At 50.8% G+C, this 21,611-nt stretch overlaps 5 protein-coding genes across 7 annotated transcripts; 1 reads left to right on the top strand and 4 right to left on the bottom strand.

Moving 5' to 3' along the window:
• Positions 1 to 2,169: 2,169 nt before the first annotated feature.
• On the bottom strand, positions 2,170 to 3,281 carry RpL35A (ribosomal protein L35A). Of its 3 annotated transcripts, none has more exons than XM_018639554.1 (3): positions 3,235 to 3,281; positions 2,622 to 2,852; positions 2,170 to 2,444 (listed from the first exon to the last, which is right to left on the bottom strand). In XM_018639554.1, the coding sequence occupies exons 2-3, from the start codon at positions 2,845 to 2,847 to the stop codon at positions 2,197 to 2,199; spliced, it is 474 nt and encodes a 157-aa protein (XP_018495070.1). In that variant the 5' UTR covers positions 2,848 to 2,852; positions 3,235 to 3,281; the 3' UTR covers positions 2,170 to 2,196. The 3 variants fall into 3 exon arrangements, with proteins under 3 accessions (XP_018495070.1, XP_003743311.1, XP_003743312.1); XM_003743263.1 differs by having other exon boundaries at positions 3,230 to 3,270; XM_003743264.1 differs by having other exon boundaries at positions 3,198 to 3,248.
• Positions 3,282 to 3,641: 360 nt separating this feature from the next.
• Positions 3,642 to 5,025, top strand: LOC100897393 (protein arginine methyltransferase NDUFAF7, mitochondrial). Its single transcript, XM_003743330.2, has one exon. The coding sequence runs from the start codon at positions 3,726 to 3,728 to the stop codon at positions 4,806 to 4,808; it is 1,083 nt and encodes a 360-aa protein (XP_003743378.2). The 5' UTR covers positions 3,642 to 3,725; the 3' UTR covers positions 4,809 to 5,025.
• On the bottom strand, positions 4,995 to 11,494 carry LOC100899130 (proton-coupled amino acid transporter-like protein CG1139). Its single transcript, XM_003743262.2, has 7 exons — positions 11,277 to 11,494; positions 8,300 to 8,439; positions 7,687 to 7,866; positions 7,291 to 7,478; positions 6,826 to 7,106; positions 6,317 to 6,683; positions 4,995 to 6,189 (listed from the first exon to the last, which is right to left on the bottom strand). The coding sequence occupies exons 1-7, from the start codon at positions 11,415 to 11,417 to the stop codon at positions 5,918 to 5,920; spliced, it is 1,569 nt and encodes a 522-aa protein (XP_003743310.1). The 5' UTR covers positions 11,418 to 11,494; the 3' UTR covers positions 4,995 to 5,917.
• Positions 11,495 to 12,327: 833 nt separating this feature from the next.
• Positions 12,328 to 14,007, bottom strand: LOC100897251 (ankyrin repeat and zinc finger domain-containing protein 1). Its single transcript, XM_003743329.1, has one exon. It carries the CDS (start codon positions 14,005 to 14,007, stop codon positions 12,328 to 12,330), a length of 1,680 nt encoding a protein of 559 aa, XP_003743377.1.
• Positions 14,008 to 17,342: 3,335 nt separating this feature from the next.
• LOC100898986 (vacuolar protein sorting-associated protein 4B) lies at positions 17,343 to 20,526 on the bottom strand. Its single transcript, XM_003743261.1, has 10 exons — positions 20,345 to 20,526; positions 19,849 to 19,951; positions 19,459 to 19,709; positions 19,053 to 19,213; positions 18,826 to 18,953; positions 18,642 to 18,729; positions 18,439 to 18,549; positions 18,202 to 18,362; positions 17,860 to 18,111; positions 17,343 to 17,746 (listed from the first exon to the last, which is right to left on the bottom strand). Exons 2-10 carry the CDS (start codon positions 19,894 to 19,896, stop codon positions 17,636 to 17,638), a joined length of 1,311 nt encoding a protein of 436 aa, XP_003743309.1. The 5' UTR covers positions 19,897 to 19,951; positions 20,345 to 20,526; the 3' UTR covers positions 17,343 to 17,635.
• Between the last annotated feature and the right edge of the window lie 1,085 nt (positions 20,527 to 21,611).

Below are 21,611 nucleotides of genomic sequence, written 5' to 3'. Positions count from 1 at the left end.
CTTGATGGTAAGGTTCCCACACCGACAGAATAGCAAATATTTATTTGCGCGAGTCACACACGGGCCTTGGTGAGAGCTGACCAATGCAGACCGACGGAGAGAAAGATTCCAATTTGTGCGGAGGTCTCAATTACGCTGTTACTACCAACACTGATGATAACCCAATATGGAACCTGATTATTAAGATTCATCATAGCTGAAAAGATATCGTTATCAAGAATGAGGTAAATATTTGATGGAACTCTACGGATCAGCTGCTATTCCGACCGATATCGATTTCGAAAAAGATTCCAAGAGCAGACATCATTTCTTTCATTATCGAATCCGGACCCATTTCTGAGACCTGAGGAGAACAGGGGAGTCAGGTCTCCTGTCTCGTCGGGCTTGAAGTCAATATTTTGCTCCTGCACGATGGATGGCCTCATCCGCAGTCGCATTGCAGTCTTCGATTGTAATTGATGTCATCGGTGTTTTTCCGCTGCCAAGCTCGATGGGACTGCCAGCCTGATTCCCCGATTCGAATAATCGAATGGGCATCGATCGATCCCGGGGAGGCTTCGCGCATTTAAGAAGGGAAAAAAAGAGAATCAATGACAGCTACGACATTCGCTGTTTGCGGCAGGCGAATGAGGATAAAATCTGCGATGTTTCGGGGGCCCGAGCTCCCAAATCCGACTGGAGACGAAAGGAGATCCTGCTCCAGACTCGAACAGAGCAGATTCGAAGGTCGAGCTGTCCCGGTCACCTCCATCCACTGACGGATGGTTTCCATCGGGAGGCCGTCGAGAGGCGGCGGACTCAATGAGAATGGAGCAGTCGTCCCTCAACTGAACCCCGATTGAAGCATAACCGGTCACGATACAAATAACATTAACAACCCCTAGATAACGGAAAAAAGAAAGAGAAACAATGATTGTCAGAGCTAAAAAAATGAACAGGCGGAAGCCGACGAGCTACCTATTGAACCGTACTCTCGACATGAGTTACTTTGAGCGCTGATGAGTTTTCGCCAACACAAAACATTTCGAATACCGATAATTTCACTTCTCGCGAACTGCGTTTAGATAAAAAAAATGATGGTACTGATTGTATTTGATCGATACAGCATTGTCTATAGTTAGCGATTCAACTCTGCAACGATGACGGCGGGTGCATCGACGATGCTCTGGGGAACTAACCGACTGATCACCGAATTGAGTGGTCAACGGTCAACTCCATCCCACACTCAGCCAGCGATCTTCGAGATACAGCTGGATGAGGTCCGGAGCAGGGGGAGGCACTCTCTGTCATCGGTGTGAGCATTTAAGCCTCCGCTGCGAAAACAAGCATTCTATCGCCTCCCCGATTTCGCCGTGAGCCGGAATGAAAACCACACGACTAAGCAAAACTCGAGATGATCGCGGAGAAAAGTGTAACAATATGATGTCAATGAAGGTTGAGGAAATTCATTATTATCATTATGATTGTCAAGATCTTTCCTCGGAAGGGAAACCACATGATTATTCTACGTCTATTTGGAAAGTACTGTCTTCATGTCATACTGAATCGGTCAACCGATACCTACCACTTATTTGTCCTACCGTATAGCTTGGTAACAAGTCTAAATAAAGGAAATAAATTGAACGTGCCGCCCCGAAACTAATGGCCCCCTCACTTGTCTCGACTCATCGGCAGAAACCAGGAGAATGCCCCAAAGCGGTTCACGTTTCGTCAGAAAACGTCGGCCCGAGCAGATGCTGTCGCGAGATCGCAACTCTCCGGAGTTCTGGAGATACTATGCCGAATGGGAAAGTTCTCGAACACGGATGACACATTCGAATAAGTAGAACAATGGGCGGGGAGAACCCCGAGACTCTTGCCCGATCGAGCGAGTTCCCGCCGGCACACGGCGAAACCTCAGGGATCCCATCCCAAACTTTGCTTTCCCCAGTCCCGTCATGGAATTCAGCACGCGCTCAATAACAGCATGATATATGAACTCAAGCAACGGTCGGACAACACCCTCCCCTCAAGGTACTGCGAATTCCTGGCGGCGGTAGATGAATCCATAATGCCAGAATGATTGGAATTTCCCGGATGGAGAACTTCGAATGAAGGAGAGCGAAGCTCGAGATATTTGGGCTGGGCAGGAGAGAGAATCACTGTGATCTCAAAGAATACAGTAGGCAGGATCTCTTCGAAAGCCGCACAATTTATTTAGATGTTCGAGGGGTACATCATGATTCGGACGCGGTTGCCCATTGCCTTAGCGGGCAAGTTGACGCGGAACTTTGCGCGAACGACACCGGAGTTTCCATGAGTGCGGAAAACGCGACCCCAGATCGAGCGGACTTGCGTCAACTGATGGCGATCCCTGCCAGGTGCCCTCTTGGGGTTCTTCGCCTTATAAAGGTAAACGCATCGCTTGCCAACATAGAAGTTAGCAGCCTTGCGACGGTGGCAGCCTGCGGAAGGAGAAATGGGATTTCAATATGACATCGACTCTAACGAAGGCCGACTATAGGAAGCCTTCTGTGAACACACATCTCCATTGAGTACGAAAATCCTGGCTCGCTGAGCTTCGCCGCGAGTTCCCCTTCGGTCACGCGCTCCCGAAGTGTGGCAACAAGCAGAAAACATACCTTCGATCTTGAGAAGGGCCGTGTGCACTCGTTGATTCCTCTGTCCGCGACGGAATCCTGTGAAGACGGCTTTAGCGTGGAGCCGAACCTTCGGCGTGGGGTTTACGTGACGGACCTCTGGGTCAGAAGACACTTCAGCAGGCTTCTTGACTGCCGCAGGCTTTTTCGGAGCCGCAGCAGCCACCGGAGGTGTCTTCTTTGTCGCCTTTTTGGCTGTGTCGGCCATTCTCGCTGAAAAGTTTCGGAACACGACAACTTAGCGAACACCGGAGTCTCAAGAATGCTGTTGTCACTTCGGCGGTAGAGTCCGACCTGCGATTTCCGGCCAAGACCCACGATTCGGGACATCCGATTTGAATTCTGAGCCCGAAATCGCACCGGAGTCACAGCCGAATAATAAGTAGCAGCCACAACTCAGACAACGTGTGCCGATCGGCTTCCTCTGGAGCGCCGGCTGTATCCACACAAATCGGAGGCGAATCTCCCGATTCTCGAATCAAAAACTTCATCCATTTGTAACGACAGCATTAGCTCGCTCCACTGCGGCGCGTTTCATGAGTTTCACCTCATAATTACCACAAATTCGATCGAAAATAATCACAACGCACCGTACCTAGGGACCAATATGGCTGAAAAGGATGATTTTAGCCGGAAAAGAGAATGTTTTGGTTTCGCATCGTCTGTTTGTGTTCACCGGAAGTGGGATCGGCGAGTGCGGCATTTTCAAAAAATCGAACGCGCGCCTCCATCGTCCCCTGCTCAGCTGATTCTTCCGGAGGCGTGCTCGTCATCGATCGGTTCCTAAAATCTGGGTTACGGATGAAACTGTGACGCAACGCCGCCGTGACGACTCTAGTCGGAGCCGGATCTTGTTTGACAGCCCTTCTCCGATCGAGAATCGTCGGGAACCTGACAGCGGAAATCACGGAGATGCGGTGCGCGTTTCCGTTCACTGCTGTCTTTCAGAGGAGTCACAGGGTGTCAAAACTGTACGGCATCAGAACCTTGTGCCAACGCGCCTCCTCCAAGGAAGAAGAGACTCCTCTACTGAAGCAATTACGCAGGCGCATAATAGCCAATGGTCCCATAACGGTACACGACTACATGCGAGAAGTTCTCGTGAACCCGCAAGCTGGCTATTACATGCATAGAGATGTCTTCGGACAAGCGGGAGACTTCACCACGTCGCCAGAAGTTTCTCAGATGTTCGGTGAGATGATTGGTGTGTGGATGCTCAACGAATGGTTCAAGGCCGGGATGCCTCAACCCGTCCAGTTGGTCGAAACGGGACCAGGTCGTGGCACGCTAATGAGTGATATCATCCGAGTTTTCTCCAAATACAATGAGCTCATCGAATCGCTGCACGTGCGCCTGGTTGAAGTTTCGCCTCATCTCGCCCGTGTTCAAGAGGAGTGTCTCTGTGGTACCTCCACAGCTTCGAATTGGACTGGTGACGCGTTCAAAACGTCGACTTCGAGGAATGGTATCCCGATCAGTTGGTACCGGGATATCCAATTGGTTCCGAAAGCCTTCAGTTTTTTTCTAGCGCACGAGTTCCTCGATGCTCTGCCTGTACACAAGTTCCAACGAACCGAGAGCGGGTGGCGAGAAATTCTCGTGGATATTTGCGAGAGTCCTGATTCGCCGCTGCATTTGAAAATGGTTCTTACACCCAGTCGCTCGCCAGCCACGATGCTTATTCCTGAGGGAGAAGAGCGCAAGCACCTTGAGATCTGTCCTCAAGCCGGAGTGTTCGTCGAACACCTCGCCGAGAGATTGGAGGAATCGGGAGGGGTGTCGCTCATCGTAGACTATGGCCATATGGGGGAAAAAGAAGATACTTTTAGAGCATTCAAGAACCATCAGCTGCACGATCCACTCTCGCTTCCCGGCTCAGCTGATCTGACAGCAGATGTAGACTTCGAATATTTGAGACGTTGTGTCGAAGGCAAAGCCTACACGTTCGGACCTGTATCACAGGGGAAGTACCTGACAAGCATGGGCATCGGAGTCCGCTTGAGGAAACTCCTCGAAGTAACCCGCGATCGCAAGGAAGCGGAAAATCTCTTATCGGCCTATGACATGTTAGTGAGCCCCCAGAAGATGGGGGAACGTTTCAAGTTTTTCGCAATGTTCCCGAAAGCAATGACGCAGCTCCTCGAAAGCAATCCCCCAGCGGGCTTCTAGGTGAATCTTTCCGAGCGAAGTATTGGCGAGTCTACTCGGGATCGGGTACTGATCATCAGCGTCGTCACTGATCGAAAGCGGCGGAGACAACCATGCGTCAGGTTTTTAAACCTCTTGTTGATTCCTTCAGAATTATATCTCAGGCTGGATAGGGATATCAATAGCGGGAGACTCTCAACAAGATTATTATGGATGATTCGACAAAAGCTTTATTGACCCTTGGTTCGCCATCATCGATTCGACATTCTCAAAATAAGTCGATGATGTCATGGATTTATTAGAAGACTAGCTAAAGTGGAACATATTCAGTACGCTAACTTAGAATAACATTAAAACAGTGTGTCTGAAATTCCAAGAATTTTGAACATAAATATGTACAAATTCGCACTCGACGCGTCTCCGCCTGGGCATCGCGTTTGGGAAAGGAGCGGCCGAGGTTAATAAATCTCACTTAAATAGAGTCCATTGCATCAGTAGCCTTCTCATGATCAATTCACAGGAAACAGCTCACAAACCCGCTCTCACGCAGTAGCTCATCCTCCGGCCTCAGAGTACTCTTCAGGACGCAGAGATTGACTCTCATGCTGGGTATACATTCCGATAAATAACATTTCATGCAAACAGTCCGTCTGCGATTATTACAGCTTGTTCGAATCGCCTCGCATCTTCTGGAGTTGATCGGCAGAGAACGCTTGTCAGCGTCAGCATCTTCCGGTCGCTCCTGAGGTCCAATGATTCGTCTAATAATCTCACCTTCATCGGCAACTTTGTTCTCTTAACATAGCGCGACATCAACGATGATTCGATGATAATGGTAATAATTAGTCGGTGATTGGTAACAGTCACAAAGAAACAATTGCAAGCAGAAAGGGGAATATACGTTTGTGACAAGCAACTCGATGACCGCGACTGGTGCGGCCTCTCGCCATTGATCAGCTTCGGTTTCTCTGTCAACTCGTCAGGATTGTGGTCCCAGCTCAGTCAGAGCCGACGACTAGCGATCCTGAGAGTTTACGACAGGCCATCTGCTGCTACCGCAGATTCCGAACTGTTTACGATTGCTCGAGTCGCCGTTTGATTATGTGACTCTGATATGGAATGTTTTGAAATCACGCTTCTTCGGGACATTTTTTGTCGGTGATACATTTGATGACTTTGAGGCCGCTGATCGTAGTGCCCGTCAAGAAGCCAGCGATGCCGAAAGCCATGATGAGGATGTTCTTCGCGAGCAATAAATACCACTTCTTCTTAGAGATATCTTCGTCGAAATACGTGAACAGCTCAATGAGGGGCGGAATTATCAAAGCCAGAGTTGAGGACGCGACGGCTCCCACCAACGAGATGAATATTTTCAAGTCTGGAATGATGATGCCCAAGAAAACTGCAACGGGAGTCGACGTATCGTATTAGACATCTGTCGCGTGGAAATTCTGTACTGCCCGAGGTCGAGGGCTCGATATATGACGCAAGAGAATCGTCCATGCGCAAATCGAGGGGATTCTACTCACATGTGAAGAACACAAACAATGTTCGGAGTCCCCATTCCATGTAGACCAATTGCCTTTCGGGATATCGGCTGCTCAGCGATAGCTTCTCCTTGATCCAGGGCCAGATGATTTTGATCGGAACGTACAGTTGGAGCCCGTATGACAGGAATATCGACACTGCGAACATTCCCTTGATCGCTTCTCCCAGAGCACCCTGTGATTTGAAGTTCAGTGTGATTGAGTCCTGAATGTCGTTCCCGTACTTGAGGTATCCGAAGAAGCCCATGGCCGTGTAGAGTAAGACCACGAGCGACATTCCAGTGTTCATGACGCCGAACGTTCCGGCGAAGTCTTCCGGGTGTCTCATTTCGTTTTCAAGAGGGAGTACCTGCATGGAATCCTCGAAGCTGAGTAATCGAAAACTACAGAGACTTCTTTTCCGAGGGTCCGGGGTCATCTCCATATGAATTTATATCTGTGGCTCTCGACCGCTCTATGGCAAGTACACGAAATGCGGATGCGGCACTCACGATTCCAATTCCTTCGAAGGCGTAGATCGCAGTTCCGAAATAGAGCGGAAGCTCCGCCAAGGAGCCTGTCAAGTGCACTTTGGGATTGTGGATTGACGGCAGACCGTCTTTGAAGATCATATAGAATATCATAACCATTCCAACTGCCTGGAGGGCGTTCGCGAATGAACTCGCGTAGGAAAGAGTTTTCAAACTTCTGATGAAATTGTAGATAATCATCACAGGGAGAACCATTGCGAGGTAGAATTTTGTGCCGAAATCAGCACTGGGTCCCACGGTGTCTGTCGGAGGGATAATCGCTCGTTTAGATTCCGCTTCTCATAGATATCACGTCGCGACACCCTCATGGTCGCAGACCGCAAGATTTTGCCGACGCCTCGCAGATGGATTCCCAAATGAACCATGAGATGGTTCACGGAGCTCGACTCGGAAGTTCGCACACAAATTATACACAGGTATACTCACTCTTCATGATCTCTTCGATGCTCTTAGCAACGAACAGGAAATATACGCAGCAGAACCCAAATTGAGTCATTATCAGGAAACCGTTGATCATTTTCGAGGCGTGTTTGGCGAAGGGTCTGACGGCGTAGGGTCCTGTCGCCACTGCTTCCCGAGTAACTCCGGCGAAATCGAGAGAACGGACTCCTTTTCTGCAGGATTCGGGGTCGAGGGATATTAAAACGGAGGCATTTGATTCATCGGAATCAAAACGGGGACGGACGTTCAATCTCAAATCATTGTCAACACCGATGCTCCCTCTCGAGGAACCCTGGATCGAGTGCTAATGGAAGACAGATTGCTGTCTGACCGCATGCTTCTCCGCGTCGATGCACTCATAAGAGTTTAACCCTAGCTAACCTTTTTGATAGAATCCGATTGCACTCTAGCAGCATGTGCATGCAGTGGATGCATATGACACCGATGAGGACCACCCCGATCGAGCCTACCAGGAGACCAGCGTTCTTGATCGCTGAGGGCATTGCCAGCACACCGGTACCGATGTTGCCCTTCAGAAGATGCATCATTGTCTGCCCATTACTGAAAAAACGATTACGTCCATTCAGTAGGTACTCCAGCAGTTGGATCAATCGTCAGGAGACTTTCGACAGCGCGGCGTGACACCATCCGGAAAGCTACCCGGGACTTCGAAACCTTCTTCGGGAAATATCCAATCTCTCTCAGAGGCTATATGAGCGATAGGCCCCCCTCAGAGAGGGGGTTCTTCCGGAGAATTCGAGGTTGGCCCGAGCTGCGCTCTGTCTTGAGCGGCATCCGAGAGATCAGCCCCGTGGCCCCCTCCCCCCCCAGCTCCTCTCCGACCCCTGTTCGCGACTCCGGTCGTTATGCATTCCTGATTTTCGTGGGATCAACGATTAGTGTCCCTGCGAACTCAGTGTCGAGAGAAGAGCCCGATAAGCGCTGCTCTAGAACAATCGGTTTGAGAATATCAGCGAATCAGCGGAATACTCACGAGGTTAGAGAGTGATGCGCTTCTTCGTCTCCTGGCGTAGAATCGTTCGAAGAATTCCCAGGTTTGCCGCTTTCCACCGAGGCCACGGAGCCGGCTCGCAGGAGCGAATCCATTTCTCGCTTGTTCTTTCCGGCCATCGCCTGTGAATACATTCCTGTTCTAAGAACAAAGGTCTCATCCGCCGCTTTCTTCCGAGCCGGGGATTTCACATTCGGAGTCATGATAGTCGGCCGATCCCCGCAACGCTGATAGGTGTCCCTTCCTCAGATTCCAGTATGGAGGATACTTCGAGAGTTGTTGCAGAGGCCGTGCACGTGAATCGTCATGTCGCTGCCCGTCCAATAACTCAAGGCAACGCTCGCGCACGGCACCGTATACGCCCGTACAAGGACTCGATCCCAGATTGTGTAAGTTTTCGCTCGTTTGGAGAAAGATCATCCACAAATGATAAGAACGAATGGCGATGCGTCGTACGTCTTGGCGCGCAAACGTGCCGATACAAGGGAGGAGAGATCAACAAACTCGCGACTTGACTCACCGGTTTGAAATTTACTTTGGCCCTTGCTTTCTCCAAGTCTATCCTATCATATGCGGTGAGTTTTTCCTCAAAAAACATTTTGACAGCTCTCTTCCGGTTCGCTCCAGATTTATAAATCCTCGATGAGGTATCCCAACTGATGTACAAGATCACAGCTACACAACAAGCACAATTCCGAATTTAGCCAGTCCACGATTGTCACGAATAAGGCACCATGCGAACTCAGGACGCTTGCGGTGGCTACATGAGATCGGTAGGGATTCGGGATTCCAAAGTAAATCTCTGTCGAATACATAAACCTTTAAGTGAAAAGCATTCGCTCAACGAGCAGCAGTTGGAGAGTGGGATGCAAGAGAAAGGGACAACTGTTCAATGGAAGATTCCTCCGGGCGCTTTCGACAAATACTGATACGTGTAACCTAAATCTCGCCCGAAATCTTGTAGTGTTGTTTCTTGGAACTTCCAGGAGTGCAACTTTGAGAGATTTCACCCTGACGCACTACGTATAACATATAGCATGAAGATAGATGTGACATTCCCGCAGATAGCACTGAGAGATAAGAGAAATTAACGTCTACCGAGCTGAGCAGCTGCTTTGGGTTGGAGCCGAATACAGTTCGGTTGACCTTCGATGGTGTTCATCTGCAGGGATCATCTGCATTAGAGAAGTTTCGCCGACGCGTTCTACATAGAGATTCTCGTGGAAAAGGTCGGTTCGTGCCGATCAGGAATCAACTTTCCAGCGAGATCACACGGTCTTTTTCCGGGGCCTAATAAAGCTTGGTCGGGCGGCGCTCAAGGTCTGGCGAGACTCGAAATCGGTTTCGATACACCGGAGAACTTGACGAGTGTCTCGGGGATAACCGACCGAACCGCCTTCCGCGAGAAGATACCGGGATCTCCTGGCCCCTGGGATACTGAGACTGGGTTCGGGCGCAGTCTCTCTCGACTCTCGTTTATGAAAAACGGGAAAAAAGGAAGAATTGAGAAGAACATATCAAACTCGTGGAGAGATAAATCGCCAGACCCACGAGTTCTTTGTCCGTATTGATCTTATCGAAACGGCTTTCGGAGCAATCACTGTGCGACGCTTGATTTCAGATATTTTCAGGGCGTTTCCAAGTATCGTTTTGACAGCGGTGGCACATGAATTCCACCGTGGTTCGCCTTTCCCCTATGAGAAGCGGAAACGCCTCTGGGAGGCCGGGCTCGCGGGAGAATTCCATGAATGAATTCGCCGAACGAGCCGACAGTCTACGTCGCGCACTCGGTTGTCAGAGACGATCGGTGGAAGCAAGGGACAGTCATCATTGGACAGCCATGATACCCCGGAAGTAATGGCAGGATTTTGAGTGAGGGAGAAAATTGGGAACAGTCGTCCACAATTATGCATGGATCCAACGAGCATTGGTAGCGAGGGTAAATTATTCGGGGGAAGCGCTTCCGCGAGGGAACCGTTGAGATAGTTATCAAGCCGATTCTCGCTAGCCCGCGGAAAGAGCGTAATCCCTCAGCTGAGCGGCACGTGGGAATGTAAAGCCATGAGCCACGAGTTCGTATCGAACGAGTTCCTCTGCTGTGCGTCAGCCAGCGGAGATGTCATGTTTGCATTTTCTCGGACAGGGCAGATAATTCCGCTGAGCCTACTAGATGAATCAAGAGATTCCTTCGAGTTGCCAGCGGGCCGGCCGAGCTGGACATCGCCTCAGATTACCGGCGTCAGGTATCAAATGCGTTTGCCTTCTCCATCAGAGGCAAATCGACCTTACTGATTAAATCAAGAGGAATAGTTCGAATTCTTAGCGGATGAAACACTGGTATGTCGAGCGTCTTAACGCTTTTAGTCGAACCTGCCGGGAATAATCCGAAGGTTGATTTTTACGTGTTTTTCATCGTTAAGATCGAGTTAACGTCACGTTTGCGATATCGAACGATACCTGGTTGGGCGCCAGTCATGTCAGATATATCCCGAACCAAGAGAACGGTGGGTAATATTACTCACGATCGTGCGCATTCATTCTCCGACACCCGAAATGTGGTTCCATTCCAGGGACTGCCCGTCGATATTCCTAGTCCTTCAGGTGTAGACCCGACGAATTCCCCTCGCGCACGGTTATCAACGTCGGGGTCATAACGAACATACGAAGATCCCGCGGGATGCTCGATCGGGAAGGGCCCGGGAATTTTTCCCCATTGCCCGTAAGACCCTGCTCGCTTCTGTGAATATCTACGTTATCACGCTTCTGGCTAGACGTGCATGGCCAGTCCAACTCCCCGCCCTGGGTTGCCGCATCGAACCGGCTTGCCATGAGTTCTAGATGTCGGACTGCGACTTGAGAACTTCTCCCTGCGCATGATGAGCTCGGAACGAGCCTCGCGGCTCGAGCCTGTCGAATCGCGCGTCATGAATGAGAGACCCTAAGCTTCTGATAGACTTACAGTGTTGAAGCCGACTTGGTCCGCGGAAAAAGATACAGTGGTGAAGACGCGCTGCCTTCCTCCTTCTCCTTCTCCTTCCGGAGAACTTTGAGTGTTCCGAGATTCGGCCGGAGGGTCTTCTATTGGCGCGATCGCAGTCATTGTGCGGCTCTAATTTCCAGAGAGCGAATCGGCAGGTATCACAGGGATCAGGTAGGTTGTGCCGTCCTACTCTGCACGCTTGACACTCGAAGGAATAGGTGCCTGCACCCGACGAACTTGAAACGCCTACGGGAAAGGGTGATTCGGCGGCCTTTTGGATCAGCGTCTTTTCGCCTGAATTCGGCACTCTGAATCGTCGGGCGCTTTCCGGAAGTTTTGCCACAAATCGTGCTCGAATCCGAAAGTTTTTGTTGTTCTTGAATAACGTCATTGTCGAGCATCGTGAATAGCGGAAAATCACGAGGAGTTACTCGACGGCGGACAGGGGAATGTGGAACAAAAACAAACATGCATACTGCTATAGAGCAACTGCGGAACTGATGCAAGTCTCCCGCAAGGTTACGCTGTGCTTTGACTGCGCCGTGTTTCCGCTTCATCAGCTCCGCGCAACGTGAGATCACAGAGACCGACACCTCGAGCGAGGGAGACCGCCTTCCGCGCTCGGGAAAAATCCGAAGAAACCATGCGAAACGTCATGTCCGGTCGCTTCTCTGTTCACGATCCCTGTCTCGGTGGCGGGATAATCTCCGCCGCGATGAAACTTCTCAAAACGCCCAATGCTGGATCATTCCGTAATCGGCCACGCTCCAAAGGGTCGTCGTCGCTTGTTCGCTGCGCTCGAGGAGCCAAACGAAGATAACGCCTCAGTTTTCCATGACTCTTGACAGCTTTCGGTTCCGTTCCTCTTGTCCTCATATAGCCTGACTGGACCATATCGTGAACGATGGTATCAGGGTCAGGCTCCCGCTTTATATGAGGGACATAAAGTCCCGATAATAACAAGGAGAGAACCATTGCGAAGGTCGATGATGAGCTTTTATTCGAAAACATTTTGAGCCGCGAAGTTTCGTCAAGACCCATCAGTGACGGGACGAGAGCCGAATCTCCACAAGCGTACGCAGTTCACCGAGCAAAATTTCTTGTCATCGGCTGTCAGCTGGTTTGTTGTACATTCCTTCAGGCAGCTGTCACAGACGAAGACTTTAGATTGCAGGGCGGTTCGATCCAAGCGATTGGTTTTGGATGATGTGGAGGGCTTCTTCTTGGAGCTCCCCTTGGAAACCTTCGGCTCGGAAACTTTCTCTGGAATGCCTGCTTTCGCGAAATCCAAAGACGTCGGATGAGCGAGACGGTACTCGATCAGGAGCTGACGGACCGTGTTGTTCATCGCAACAGCGTACGGCGTCTGCTGCTTCTTATCGGTCACCGTGAGATCCGGTTGCAATTCGAGGATCTTCCTCAGCATTTCAACTCGCCCGCGACGGCAGCACAAGTGCAACACGGTATTGCGAGAATCGTCGATCGGCTGAGAGAAAACGCCGCGCAGCTCTCCGCTCGGCGCTCTTTGGAGGAGGGCTTCAAATTCGTCCTGGTTGTTTCCGGTGCAAGCGAGGAAAAATTCTTCGTGCAACTCTTTCTTGCAGTCAGCCCCCCGGACTGGTTTTCTCGGAGGAGTCTTGCGCGGTGAGTTTGGAGTTTCGTCGGAGTCTGAATCTTCGTGAGACCGGGATTCTGTCTGCGCCGTTCGCGGTACGTGTTCTCTCTCGGGTTTTTCCTTCTTGGTGCATACGGCCTTCGTTTCATAGTAGCGGATCGGGTTCTTCACAATCAAGATCGTCGTAAGGTGATCGTGAATTCTCTTGAGCTCTTTCTGTGTCGGGCGACGGGTGACCATGGGTATGGTGCGTGTTCTCGGGTCGGTTTTGCTGAACGGAGGATTCTTGCCTCCGAAGAGAATCTCGCGGTTCGACCGAAGAGCTCTGTACATTATTAAGTCACACTGGTCCAGCTGTGCGTTCCATGACGTCAGACAATCACGGGCTTTCTGTGCGAGTGACACTTCGTTGTACATGCGTAGACTGGCCCCAGCTGACTGAGGTGCGTTTCCTTGATTGTTCACCGAGCTCTGAGAGCCGCCCTGCTTTCTGCGCACCGTATACGAGTGGAAAGTTTTACTCTGCAAAATTCTGCCGTTGTGGAAGATTGCGGCCGCGAAGTGTCCGCCACCTATCATAATCAGGGCTATGCGCAGATTATTCTCCAGAATTGAATTCACCCGCGCCATGAGCTCCGCTTCGGTGAGTGATTCGTTCTTTGTTTCGATGAGCACACGATTGATCTCAATCACTTCCCTGTTGCTGTTCATGAAGAGCAACTTCCCGGCATCATGAACGATTTCTACGCTTTCCTCTGACTCGCTATCCGTCGCCGAAATACTCTCACAATCGCTTCCTATCGTCTCGAACTCCCCTTCGGTCAGCGCCTTCCCGTTCGCGAGCTTCGCTTTGATATTGAAACGGTGCCAATCGCTCCTATAATGATCCACTTGACTCTCTCGAGATTGGAAATCGAGCTCACATGTGGCACATGTCTTCTCCTTGCATATGACCAGCTGTTCCACCCGTGGAATGAGTGGGACATGGGTCTCTTCACGGTGCTCAAATTTCTGTTGAACGGCCTCAAGATTTTGTAGATGTTGTCGGTACGACGACACATCCCTCAGGAGGAAACTACATGTAGGAGCGGCCATCGATTCGATCTGAAACAACCCCACCTTTATTCGAAGGGCCTTAGGTTTGAGCCAAAGGTCCGCAGACTTACACAGATCACAGAAAACAGGAAGACCGTAATCATTTCCGCCATTTCGAGAGGCTCTATCAGTATCGCAGACTCAGTCAGGAAATCGCACGCGCAAAATGACGCTCCGTGTGATCCAAAACGGAAAACAAGACACGAAGGCCTGATCCCTGGCTGTGCGTGGATTTGAAAAATCTCGAACGAGGAGACCGACTGTGAGGTCACTGCCGCGGACGTCCGGAGGAAAGTTCGAAGGAGAGCACGCTGAGACGTTGCGTCAGGGTCGCTTAGCCAGCTGCACAATCTCTGCGACTGACACCCGGAAATAGGGATGAAGTTGTTGCCAGAAGGCCCAAAGTTGTGCAGCGGAACCCGGCGAATTCGGTCGCTCGCGAAGAATTCGAGCTCCGCGGTTGCGCAGCTGGACTTTCGTCGCTGACTCTGCATTATCTCGTTCCCTGACCTTGATCTTAAAGGTAGAGGCTCGGACAGGGTGTTTTGCCGTAGTAGTTCGCGACTTTCCTATCCAGCAGCTGCTGTGTTCATACGCTCTTTCGTGCGGGGGCAACTCTGGTTCGGATCTCATCGGCTGTCCGGGGAACTTTCCGTTACGACAAAGAGGGAATCCCTGGGTCCAAAAGGGCCTATGCTGAGTTCTGCTCATGAGCACGCGATAGCCTTGACAGAGGAAACGCGGATTAGCGCCTCGGAATTTGAACTGACGCTTTCGGATTCCCGATGACTAATGATCCAGTTTCTCGAATTCATCATTCTGATTTGTGTGGCCGTCAGACAAAGCCGTGGATGGCATTCTCCATAGTGCGCACAGGAAGCGACAAGGAACTCCCTGTCGACAGGATCGAGGCCAAGATCAGGGTACCACTCAAATAAATAAACTCTCCGCTCATTACTGATGATGAGCCGAAAACACTCGGAGGGTGTTGATTTCATTCGAGTGCGTGCGTCTGGACGATCGAGCATGCAACTTTGCCGTTCGAGCAGAATCTCTGGTCATTCGGTGAGTCCGCCAAGCTTGGATACTACTTCGCTAGACCTATTTACGACTGACAATGAAAAAATCATTGCTCCCGCTCCTCGGTCGAAACCTAGACATTTCACTATTGAGAGATGTGACAGAAGTCATCGACTATTGAAAAGCCTCAACATACCGCCGAGATCGTGGCAATTGCGATTTGGGCGCTACTCTGGGATCCGCTTGAAGTTTCCATCTCGAGAAGGTATCACCAGCGGCTCGAACTTTAATCACATCAACCAGTCTTCGAATTGACAATCCGCAAATGGAGCTCCACTACTGAACCGTGAACTCTAATGGTATGAGCATAACGGGGAAGGAAGCACACGAGAAAGGGAACATGGCATAACCTAGAGACGCATAAACTCCAGACTAGAGTAAAAGCGAGATATGTTTGCGCATTCTTCGAACTGTTTACCAGGCCATACGGTATCCGCATGAAACTCCGGCGAATTCCCCCGTGCTCCACGGTTTATGATCGGCAGGTGAAAAGAATCGTTTTATTTACAATCGTCCTCCCATGGGAACGATTAGCCAGAAGATGTTACGTCTACGCATTCCATACATTGTTCCAGTTCGGAGTCGAATTAGGTCGACGATTGGGATTTGGGAAAACTTCCGTCCAAAACATCGGGGAGTCTTCCACTCCGAGTGGAACAGGTGTTTGCAGTGCTCTATCCTAATCTCCCACAGAGGTGGACTAGTCATCACCTAGGAAGCGTCCAAGCAAAAAAACAGTCCATGTGGCATCGTATCTCCCACATACCGGAGGTTGTTCGTTCGAGATGATAGGGAGGCTATCGCCAACGTTTTCCAGCTCCATTTTGAATGTCACCGTATGGAGAGAGACGGGAACGAGCCGTTTCCACCGCTTCCGCCCTAGCCACTCTGGTCGGAAACCACCGGGACGGCGTCAGGTTTCGGCTGAGAACGCACTGCCGCTACTGAGGCCCACGGCTGAGGATCCATCCACCGAGTCGGGGAATGCTTGAAATTTTTTTCCAATGAGCAACAGGGCTTCGGGAAGCTCTTCTGCTTCAGCCTCGCTTCCGCGAGGTGCTGCCCCCTAGCGGAACGTAAAAGTGCAAATTGCGTGTTCTGCGTCCCTGGCGAGATGGGCTCAGGGACTCGGGGGCATCCACTGATCGCCTTGACAGACGAGAGCACATGGGATGCTCATGCCTCGAGAAATTGCGAAATCTCTGATCACGGTCCGCAACGTTCCCCTTTCGGAGACGAGACCACACGCGACACACGTACACTCATGACGACAGACGTAAGGGACCTACCTGAGATCAGTTACGCAACTTAACAAGCTGCAGGGGGTTGTTGAACCCCCGATCGTGTCTTCCCGACCTCTCTGTGGTCGCGAAGTGAGTCAGAAACATATGTTCGGAGGCCGGAGTAGTGCATGTCTCCATCTTGAAAAACAACGCCCCCTGCTGGCTATAAACTGAGACTCGGCGCATGCAGCCGTAGAATCGACTGTCTGATTGAGAGATTAGAATTGCGTCAGTGGCCACATTTGGAGATCAAGGGGGACACCGCCGAGAACTCGAGCACTTCCGATATAATGCCTAATGATGTGACTTGATCCAGGGCCAGATACGGCTCGTGATAACGCGGACGGTGGCCACGACTGAAACTATTCTTTGGGCTGATTCTCATCCCACGTCCCTGAAGAACACGAAGTCTCCGAAATCAGGCCCTGGGAATTCGTGGCTAGGAATTCGACCTCAGCGAGACTTTCTGACTCACCTTTTGAGAGCTCCATGGCAAAAAGCCTCTTTTTTCGTAAGATGCGACCCTTTGACGTTTGTTCCGCGGGACCGTACTTGTTCCCGGGAGAGACTCGCTGTCCATTTCCTCAGAAGGTCGTCGAAAAAAACTTCGCTCAGAGGGAGCAGATGTTTCCCCGCTCAAACGCGGGATACAAAATGAAAAAGGAGCCGCGTTCAGCCGCCGTCGCGGACACGACAGTCGAGAGAGCTATTCAGAGAAGGCACTAACGGTGAGCTGAACGATTCCGCCTCGCCACGCACATGGCTCATTTGGAAGCGGCAAAGAGCCACTTGCCACTTGCATGGAATTCTGAACTTTCAAACTTTGAGAGCGCATTTAGCGCAGCAGAACTAAGAGCGGGAGCGTGCTCTCCGGAGCTCTCAGACCTGATCTGTGAAGCATGAGTAGGACCTGAAGGTTCACATAACGATTCGAAGTCCCAAGAGAACAGCCAGACGACAGGGAAAACAGCATTTCTCCCGAAACATGACATATATTTTCTTTAATTCTAGGGTCTGCTTAGGTTTTCAGATTCGCACACGAGGACTTCTTGATTATCATCGCACCGTCACGACAGTTCGAGGTCACCATACTAAGAATGCAATCAACAGTTCAACCCAGGGCGATTAGCTATACATTGTTTCTCGGCGAGATCAATCGCTGGACATCACAAAATAGAAGTATCTCTATTTCTTTTCTTGAGATAACGAAACGGCTTCAGCTGTGCTTCGGTGTAGCGGAAGATCCTGAGCAGAATCCTCCGCTTTCAACCTTCTTGTCCGAAGTCGGTCATGAAAGCCTTGAGCTTCACCAGATCAGCTTCGTTAACCGTTGGTTTTGACTGAGACAAGCTTAGTTGCACGTCCTTCATGGTGACCTGAGGTAGAGAAAACGCCTAAATTCCCATGGTTCCCCGAGTTTTCGGTACACTTTTCATTTTGTGTATGCTGTGCCCGCCTCCGCCGCCTCTCTAATGCCGGCTGAACTCACCTTTGGTTCGCAAAGTTTCTCTCCGGGCACTCGCATCCAGTTCATCTCCATAGCCCCCCGATCGCCAGGACTGCAGGGCATTAGGAGATCATGAACCGTCTTCGTGGGGTCATCTCTTGAAGGTCCCGAAACTTTCTTGAAGTGGGTGGCGCTTTGAACCTTCCTTACGGGCTGCATGAGAGAGTCCCGAACCACGACGGATATATCGGCGCCTGAATAGCCTTCGGAGATTTCCCCTAATGTTTTGAAGTCCTAGATGAATGGAATCCCAACTCGATTAGCCCTGGATCAGAAATTGAAGTTCCACCGGGGGAACGATGGTAGTCGAGTCGGATGACTTGCCTTTTCCGTCAGAGTGTGGGGGGTGTTTCCAATGTGTAACTTGAACATGACCGTCCGGGCCGGCGCCTCAGGCAGAGGGATGTATATTCTCTTCTCGAAACGACGCCTGATCGCCGCATCCAGAACCCACGGAATGTTGGTCGCTCCCAAAACGAGGATACCTTTGAGCAGAGAAGAACTGAAGTGAATTCGGCTTGACGGACCCGGAGGGAATGCGCCTTCTCAACGGGAGCCCACCTTCATTATCGTTGTTCACACCCTGCATCTGCACCAGGAACTCTGTTTTAATTCTCCGGGTAGCGTCTGCTTCATTGTCTGACCGCGTCGAGCACAACGAATCAATCTCGTCTGAAAATATGATGAGATCGGAGCGATTCTCCGGGTCTTACCCTAGAGACTGGATGATTGGGAATATATATCGTATCGGTTCCGGAACTTACCGATGAAAATGATCGCGGGCTTCCGTGCTCGCGCCATCTCGAATAATCCCCGCACCAATTTCTCGGACTCACCCAGCCACTTGCTTACCTGAAAAATTCAAACACGCGTGAAGACCAGGAGTCGACTCTTACGAGCTGAAATCGATTCATCCGAGGTTTCGATGAGGCTCTCTCTTCCCCCTACCAAATGAGAGCTGGATACTGAGAGAAAGCTCGAGTTCTGGGCTTCAGTCGCCACTGCCTTGGCTAGATATGATTTCCCGGTTCCAGGTGGCCCGAATAAGAGGATTCCTTTCCACGGTGTCCGTTTCCCTAACGAAGGAGAATCGCATCGTTATTTCAGGAGATCCGGAGCCCGGGGTTCCGGCACTGAATTTCGATTTGAGCCGCAAGAAGTACTGCCTAACTCACCAGTGAAGAGATGCGGAAATTTAATTGGTAGAATCACAGCCTCTTTCAACGCTTCCTTCGCCGCCTCCAGCCCGGCCACATCTTCCCATTTGACGTTGGGCGTCTCAACAATCACAGTTCCGTCCAATTGCGACATCAACTTCTTCTTCTCTGGGTCCTCGCTGGAAGAGTGATATTCATATCTCGAAGCTGATGCGAGAGGGTACGAGTTTCCGGGTGAATCCCCGCCCCCGTCAATGGGGAGCGAGAAATTCCATGTATAGGCCCATGATCCCGAAGCCCATGATCCCGAAGCCCAATGCCGGGGAGCTCGCGAGTCTGCTGGGATACTTTTCTTTTCCCCCGAACGGAATCGGGACTCCCCAAGGAGCGATGCAGGCATGAATTGCCATATCTCAAAACACACCTGTTGTCGGAGTTTTCATCGGCATCGTCTTCTTTCACAGGCTTCTTCTTATTTCCGCCGCTGTTCGCGCCTTTGAGATATTCCTTGAGCTTCTCTGCTCTGTCTAAATAAGTCATGCATTTCGTCCTAATGGAGTCCTTCGCCTTATCGTTCTGGGCCTCATATCGTACTGCATGGAGGAAATATTCGACACCATTTTCGTAGTATCGAAGCGCTTCCTCGTAGTTCTTCGCACGATCTTCTTCGGTTGCCTGAGGGGATGAACGATCTCGTTAGCGACTCAATTCTGCCCAAGTTATGCGCACGGTTGGGTTCGGAAGAGGTTCTATGATTCGATAGGACTCATGATACTATTATGATCTCACACAAGTTTTCTAGGGGAACGCTTACCTTGGTCACCAACTCTATGGCTTTCTGGAGAGCCGACCCATTAGACATGGCTAACGGTTGCGGAGATGAAACCCTGACTTCGCCGATTCCGGTGCGGGGTCCACTGCTTCCGGAAAACCAGGGAGGAAAAAACCGCTTTAGTCGCTTCATAGATTCTTACTCCGCGGGGACTCGTGCTCAAGGAGAGAGCTTGACACTTGCCCCACACCGAGCTTGGATGGCTGAATCGATCACTAATGAAGCTGATAAATCGTTGAAACGTCATTCAGTGACTCATTCTCTCGAATGAACATATGATCTAGAATAATTTCGGAAACGGCAGACGCATCTTATATCGTTAAGTTTTCAGTAGACAGACTGATACATCCCATCCTCTCTTCCAGTGACTGGAATACGGAGGATTCCTCTAATCTTTTCATCGTCCCGTCAGGGGACCGACCGTATTGGATATGGATGCGGAATCGCGGAACACGTCTGGTCGGACAGCGAGCCTCACCTCCGAAGAACTTCACGTCACGATTTCACAGTAACGCGCCAGTCCTGGCGGACAACAGTGGAGCTTCGATGTGCGGATCTTCGAATCCGGTGGCTCAGTCTTTCTCCGAGAGAGTTTAACGCTCGATGAGAATTTGTCTCACCACTCACCACCAGACACACCAGACACACACCATACGAAAATAATCACACTCGAGAATGTGTCGTCTGCTCGTCCTTGTTTTTTTCCTCGCTTGAGCGAAACCGATACGGCGCGAACCAGTGGCTTCCTAGAAGGAACCCTACATTCCACCTCCGTACTCTTCGAGCGCTTCTTTCCCTCAAGAATCGTTCTCGTGAGAATCAGGTGTTGGGCGTTTTCCCTAGGGCAGCAGCTCAGATCGCGGAGAGGGAGAGGAGCATTCGCGGTGCGGTCCTGGATTTTAGCACGAGCATGGAGCGCATCCCTCCATAATGATTCGCGCAGCGATTTCTGGAGCAGTCTTCCCGATCCCTCATTGCGCTTCGCAGGAAAGTGTTCGGTGTTCCCAACCTAGGTCTCGAAACCGTGACCTGTGTAAGCGAGAGGCAGCTCATATCCTCGGTATTGAGTGAGCACATCATCACATCTGCGATTCGTTCTAAAGGGGTGGAAGCTGGTCTCGAGAGTCTATCTCTGCGTAGGCAAAATGTAATGCAGGAGAACCACGAGTGAAGTTGCTCATCAAATCGGGGAAACGCTGTGAAGATTCGCTGTAAACGCTCGTGATTCGCGAGACTTGGTGTAAGAAGTCGGTATTTCTCTCAATGAACAAAGACGCATCCGAAAAGGAGGAACCGGGGATTCGGATCCCTACTTCTCTTCCCATAGAGAACGCCAAGGGCGCAGTCCGGCATGCTTTCCCCAGTTGCGCTCTGCCCATGACTGATATGACGTCTGCGTTAGCGAATCACCAGATACGGGAATACCAGAATCGCACTGATGCCGAGCGATTCGTGAGTCGAACGCGGACAAACGAGCTCGAGGGCAACTTCGACGCGGGGTCATTCGGGACGAGTTCCGCAGCGGAAGTGTGGAAAACCGGACGAGTTGGGGTCTTGAGAATGATGGATGAATGTCTCATCATTGAGAGGCGTTACGTTCTCAATCTTCTGAAGAAGATGAAGGGTCGATGGGCATTTGGCTCGGTGTGCGTCGTCCATCTCGAGGCTGCCTCCAAAGATACTGCGGACCTTCATATGGAATTGGAATGTGCGGAGAGGGGCAGTCTCGATTCTCGGTCTATCGA

Source organism: Galendromus occidentalis, unplaced genomic scaffold, assembly GCF_000255335.2.
Source record: "Galendromus occidentalis unplaced genomic scaffold, Mocc_1.1 scf7180000077442, whole genome shotgun sequence".
NCBI classification, from domain to species: Eukaryota; Metazoa; Arthropoda; class Arachnida; order Mesostigmata; family Phytoseiidae; genus Galendromus; species Galendromus occidentalis.
Note: the sequence above shows the minus strand (reverse complement) of the source record. Positions and strands in the feature narration are given on the sequence as shown.

Coding starts and splice junctions, on each gene's coding strand:
- RpL35A (XM_018639554.1), bottom strand. CDS start 2,847: ATGGCCGACACAGCCAAAAAGGCGACAAAGAAGACACCTCCGGTGGCT. Junction 2,445..2,621: donor GGCCCTTCTCAAGATCGAAG/GTATGTTTTCTG, acceptor CTCCTTCCGCAG/GCTGCCACCGTCGCAAGGCT.
- LOC100897393 (XM_003743330.2), top strand. CDS start 3,726: ATGCGAGAAGTTCTCGTGAACCCGCAAGCTGGCTATTACATGCATAGA.
- LOC100899130 (XM_003743262.2), bottom strand. CDS start 11,417: ATGACTGCGATCGCGCCAATAGAAGACCCTCCGGCCGAATCTCGGAAC. Junction 8,440..11,276: donor ACCAAGTCGGCTTCAACACT/GTAAGTCTATCA, acceptor ATGTATTCACAG/GCGATGGCCGGAAAGAACAA. Junction 7,107..7,290: donor CATCGAAGAGATCATGAAGA/GTGAGTATACCT, acceptor TCCCTCCGACAG/ACACCGTGGGACCCAGTGCT.
- LOC100897251 (XM_003743329.1), bottom strand. CDS start 14,007: ATGGCCGCTCCTACATGTAGTTTCCTCCTGAGGGATGTGTCGTCGTAC.
- LOC100898986 (XM_003743261.1), bottom strand. CDS start 19,896: ATGTCTAATGGGTCGGCTCTCCAGAAAGCCATAGAGTTGGTGACCAAG. Junction 19,710..19,848: donor CCATAGAGTTGGTGACCAAG/GTAAGCGTTCCC, acceptor TCATCCCCTCAG/GCAACCGAAGAAGATCGTGC. Junction 18,954..19,052: donor ATTTCCGCATCTCTTCACTG/GTGAGTTAGGCA, acceptor CTCCTTCGTTAG/GGAAACGGACACCGTGGAAA.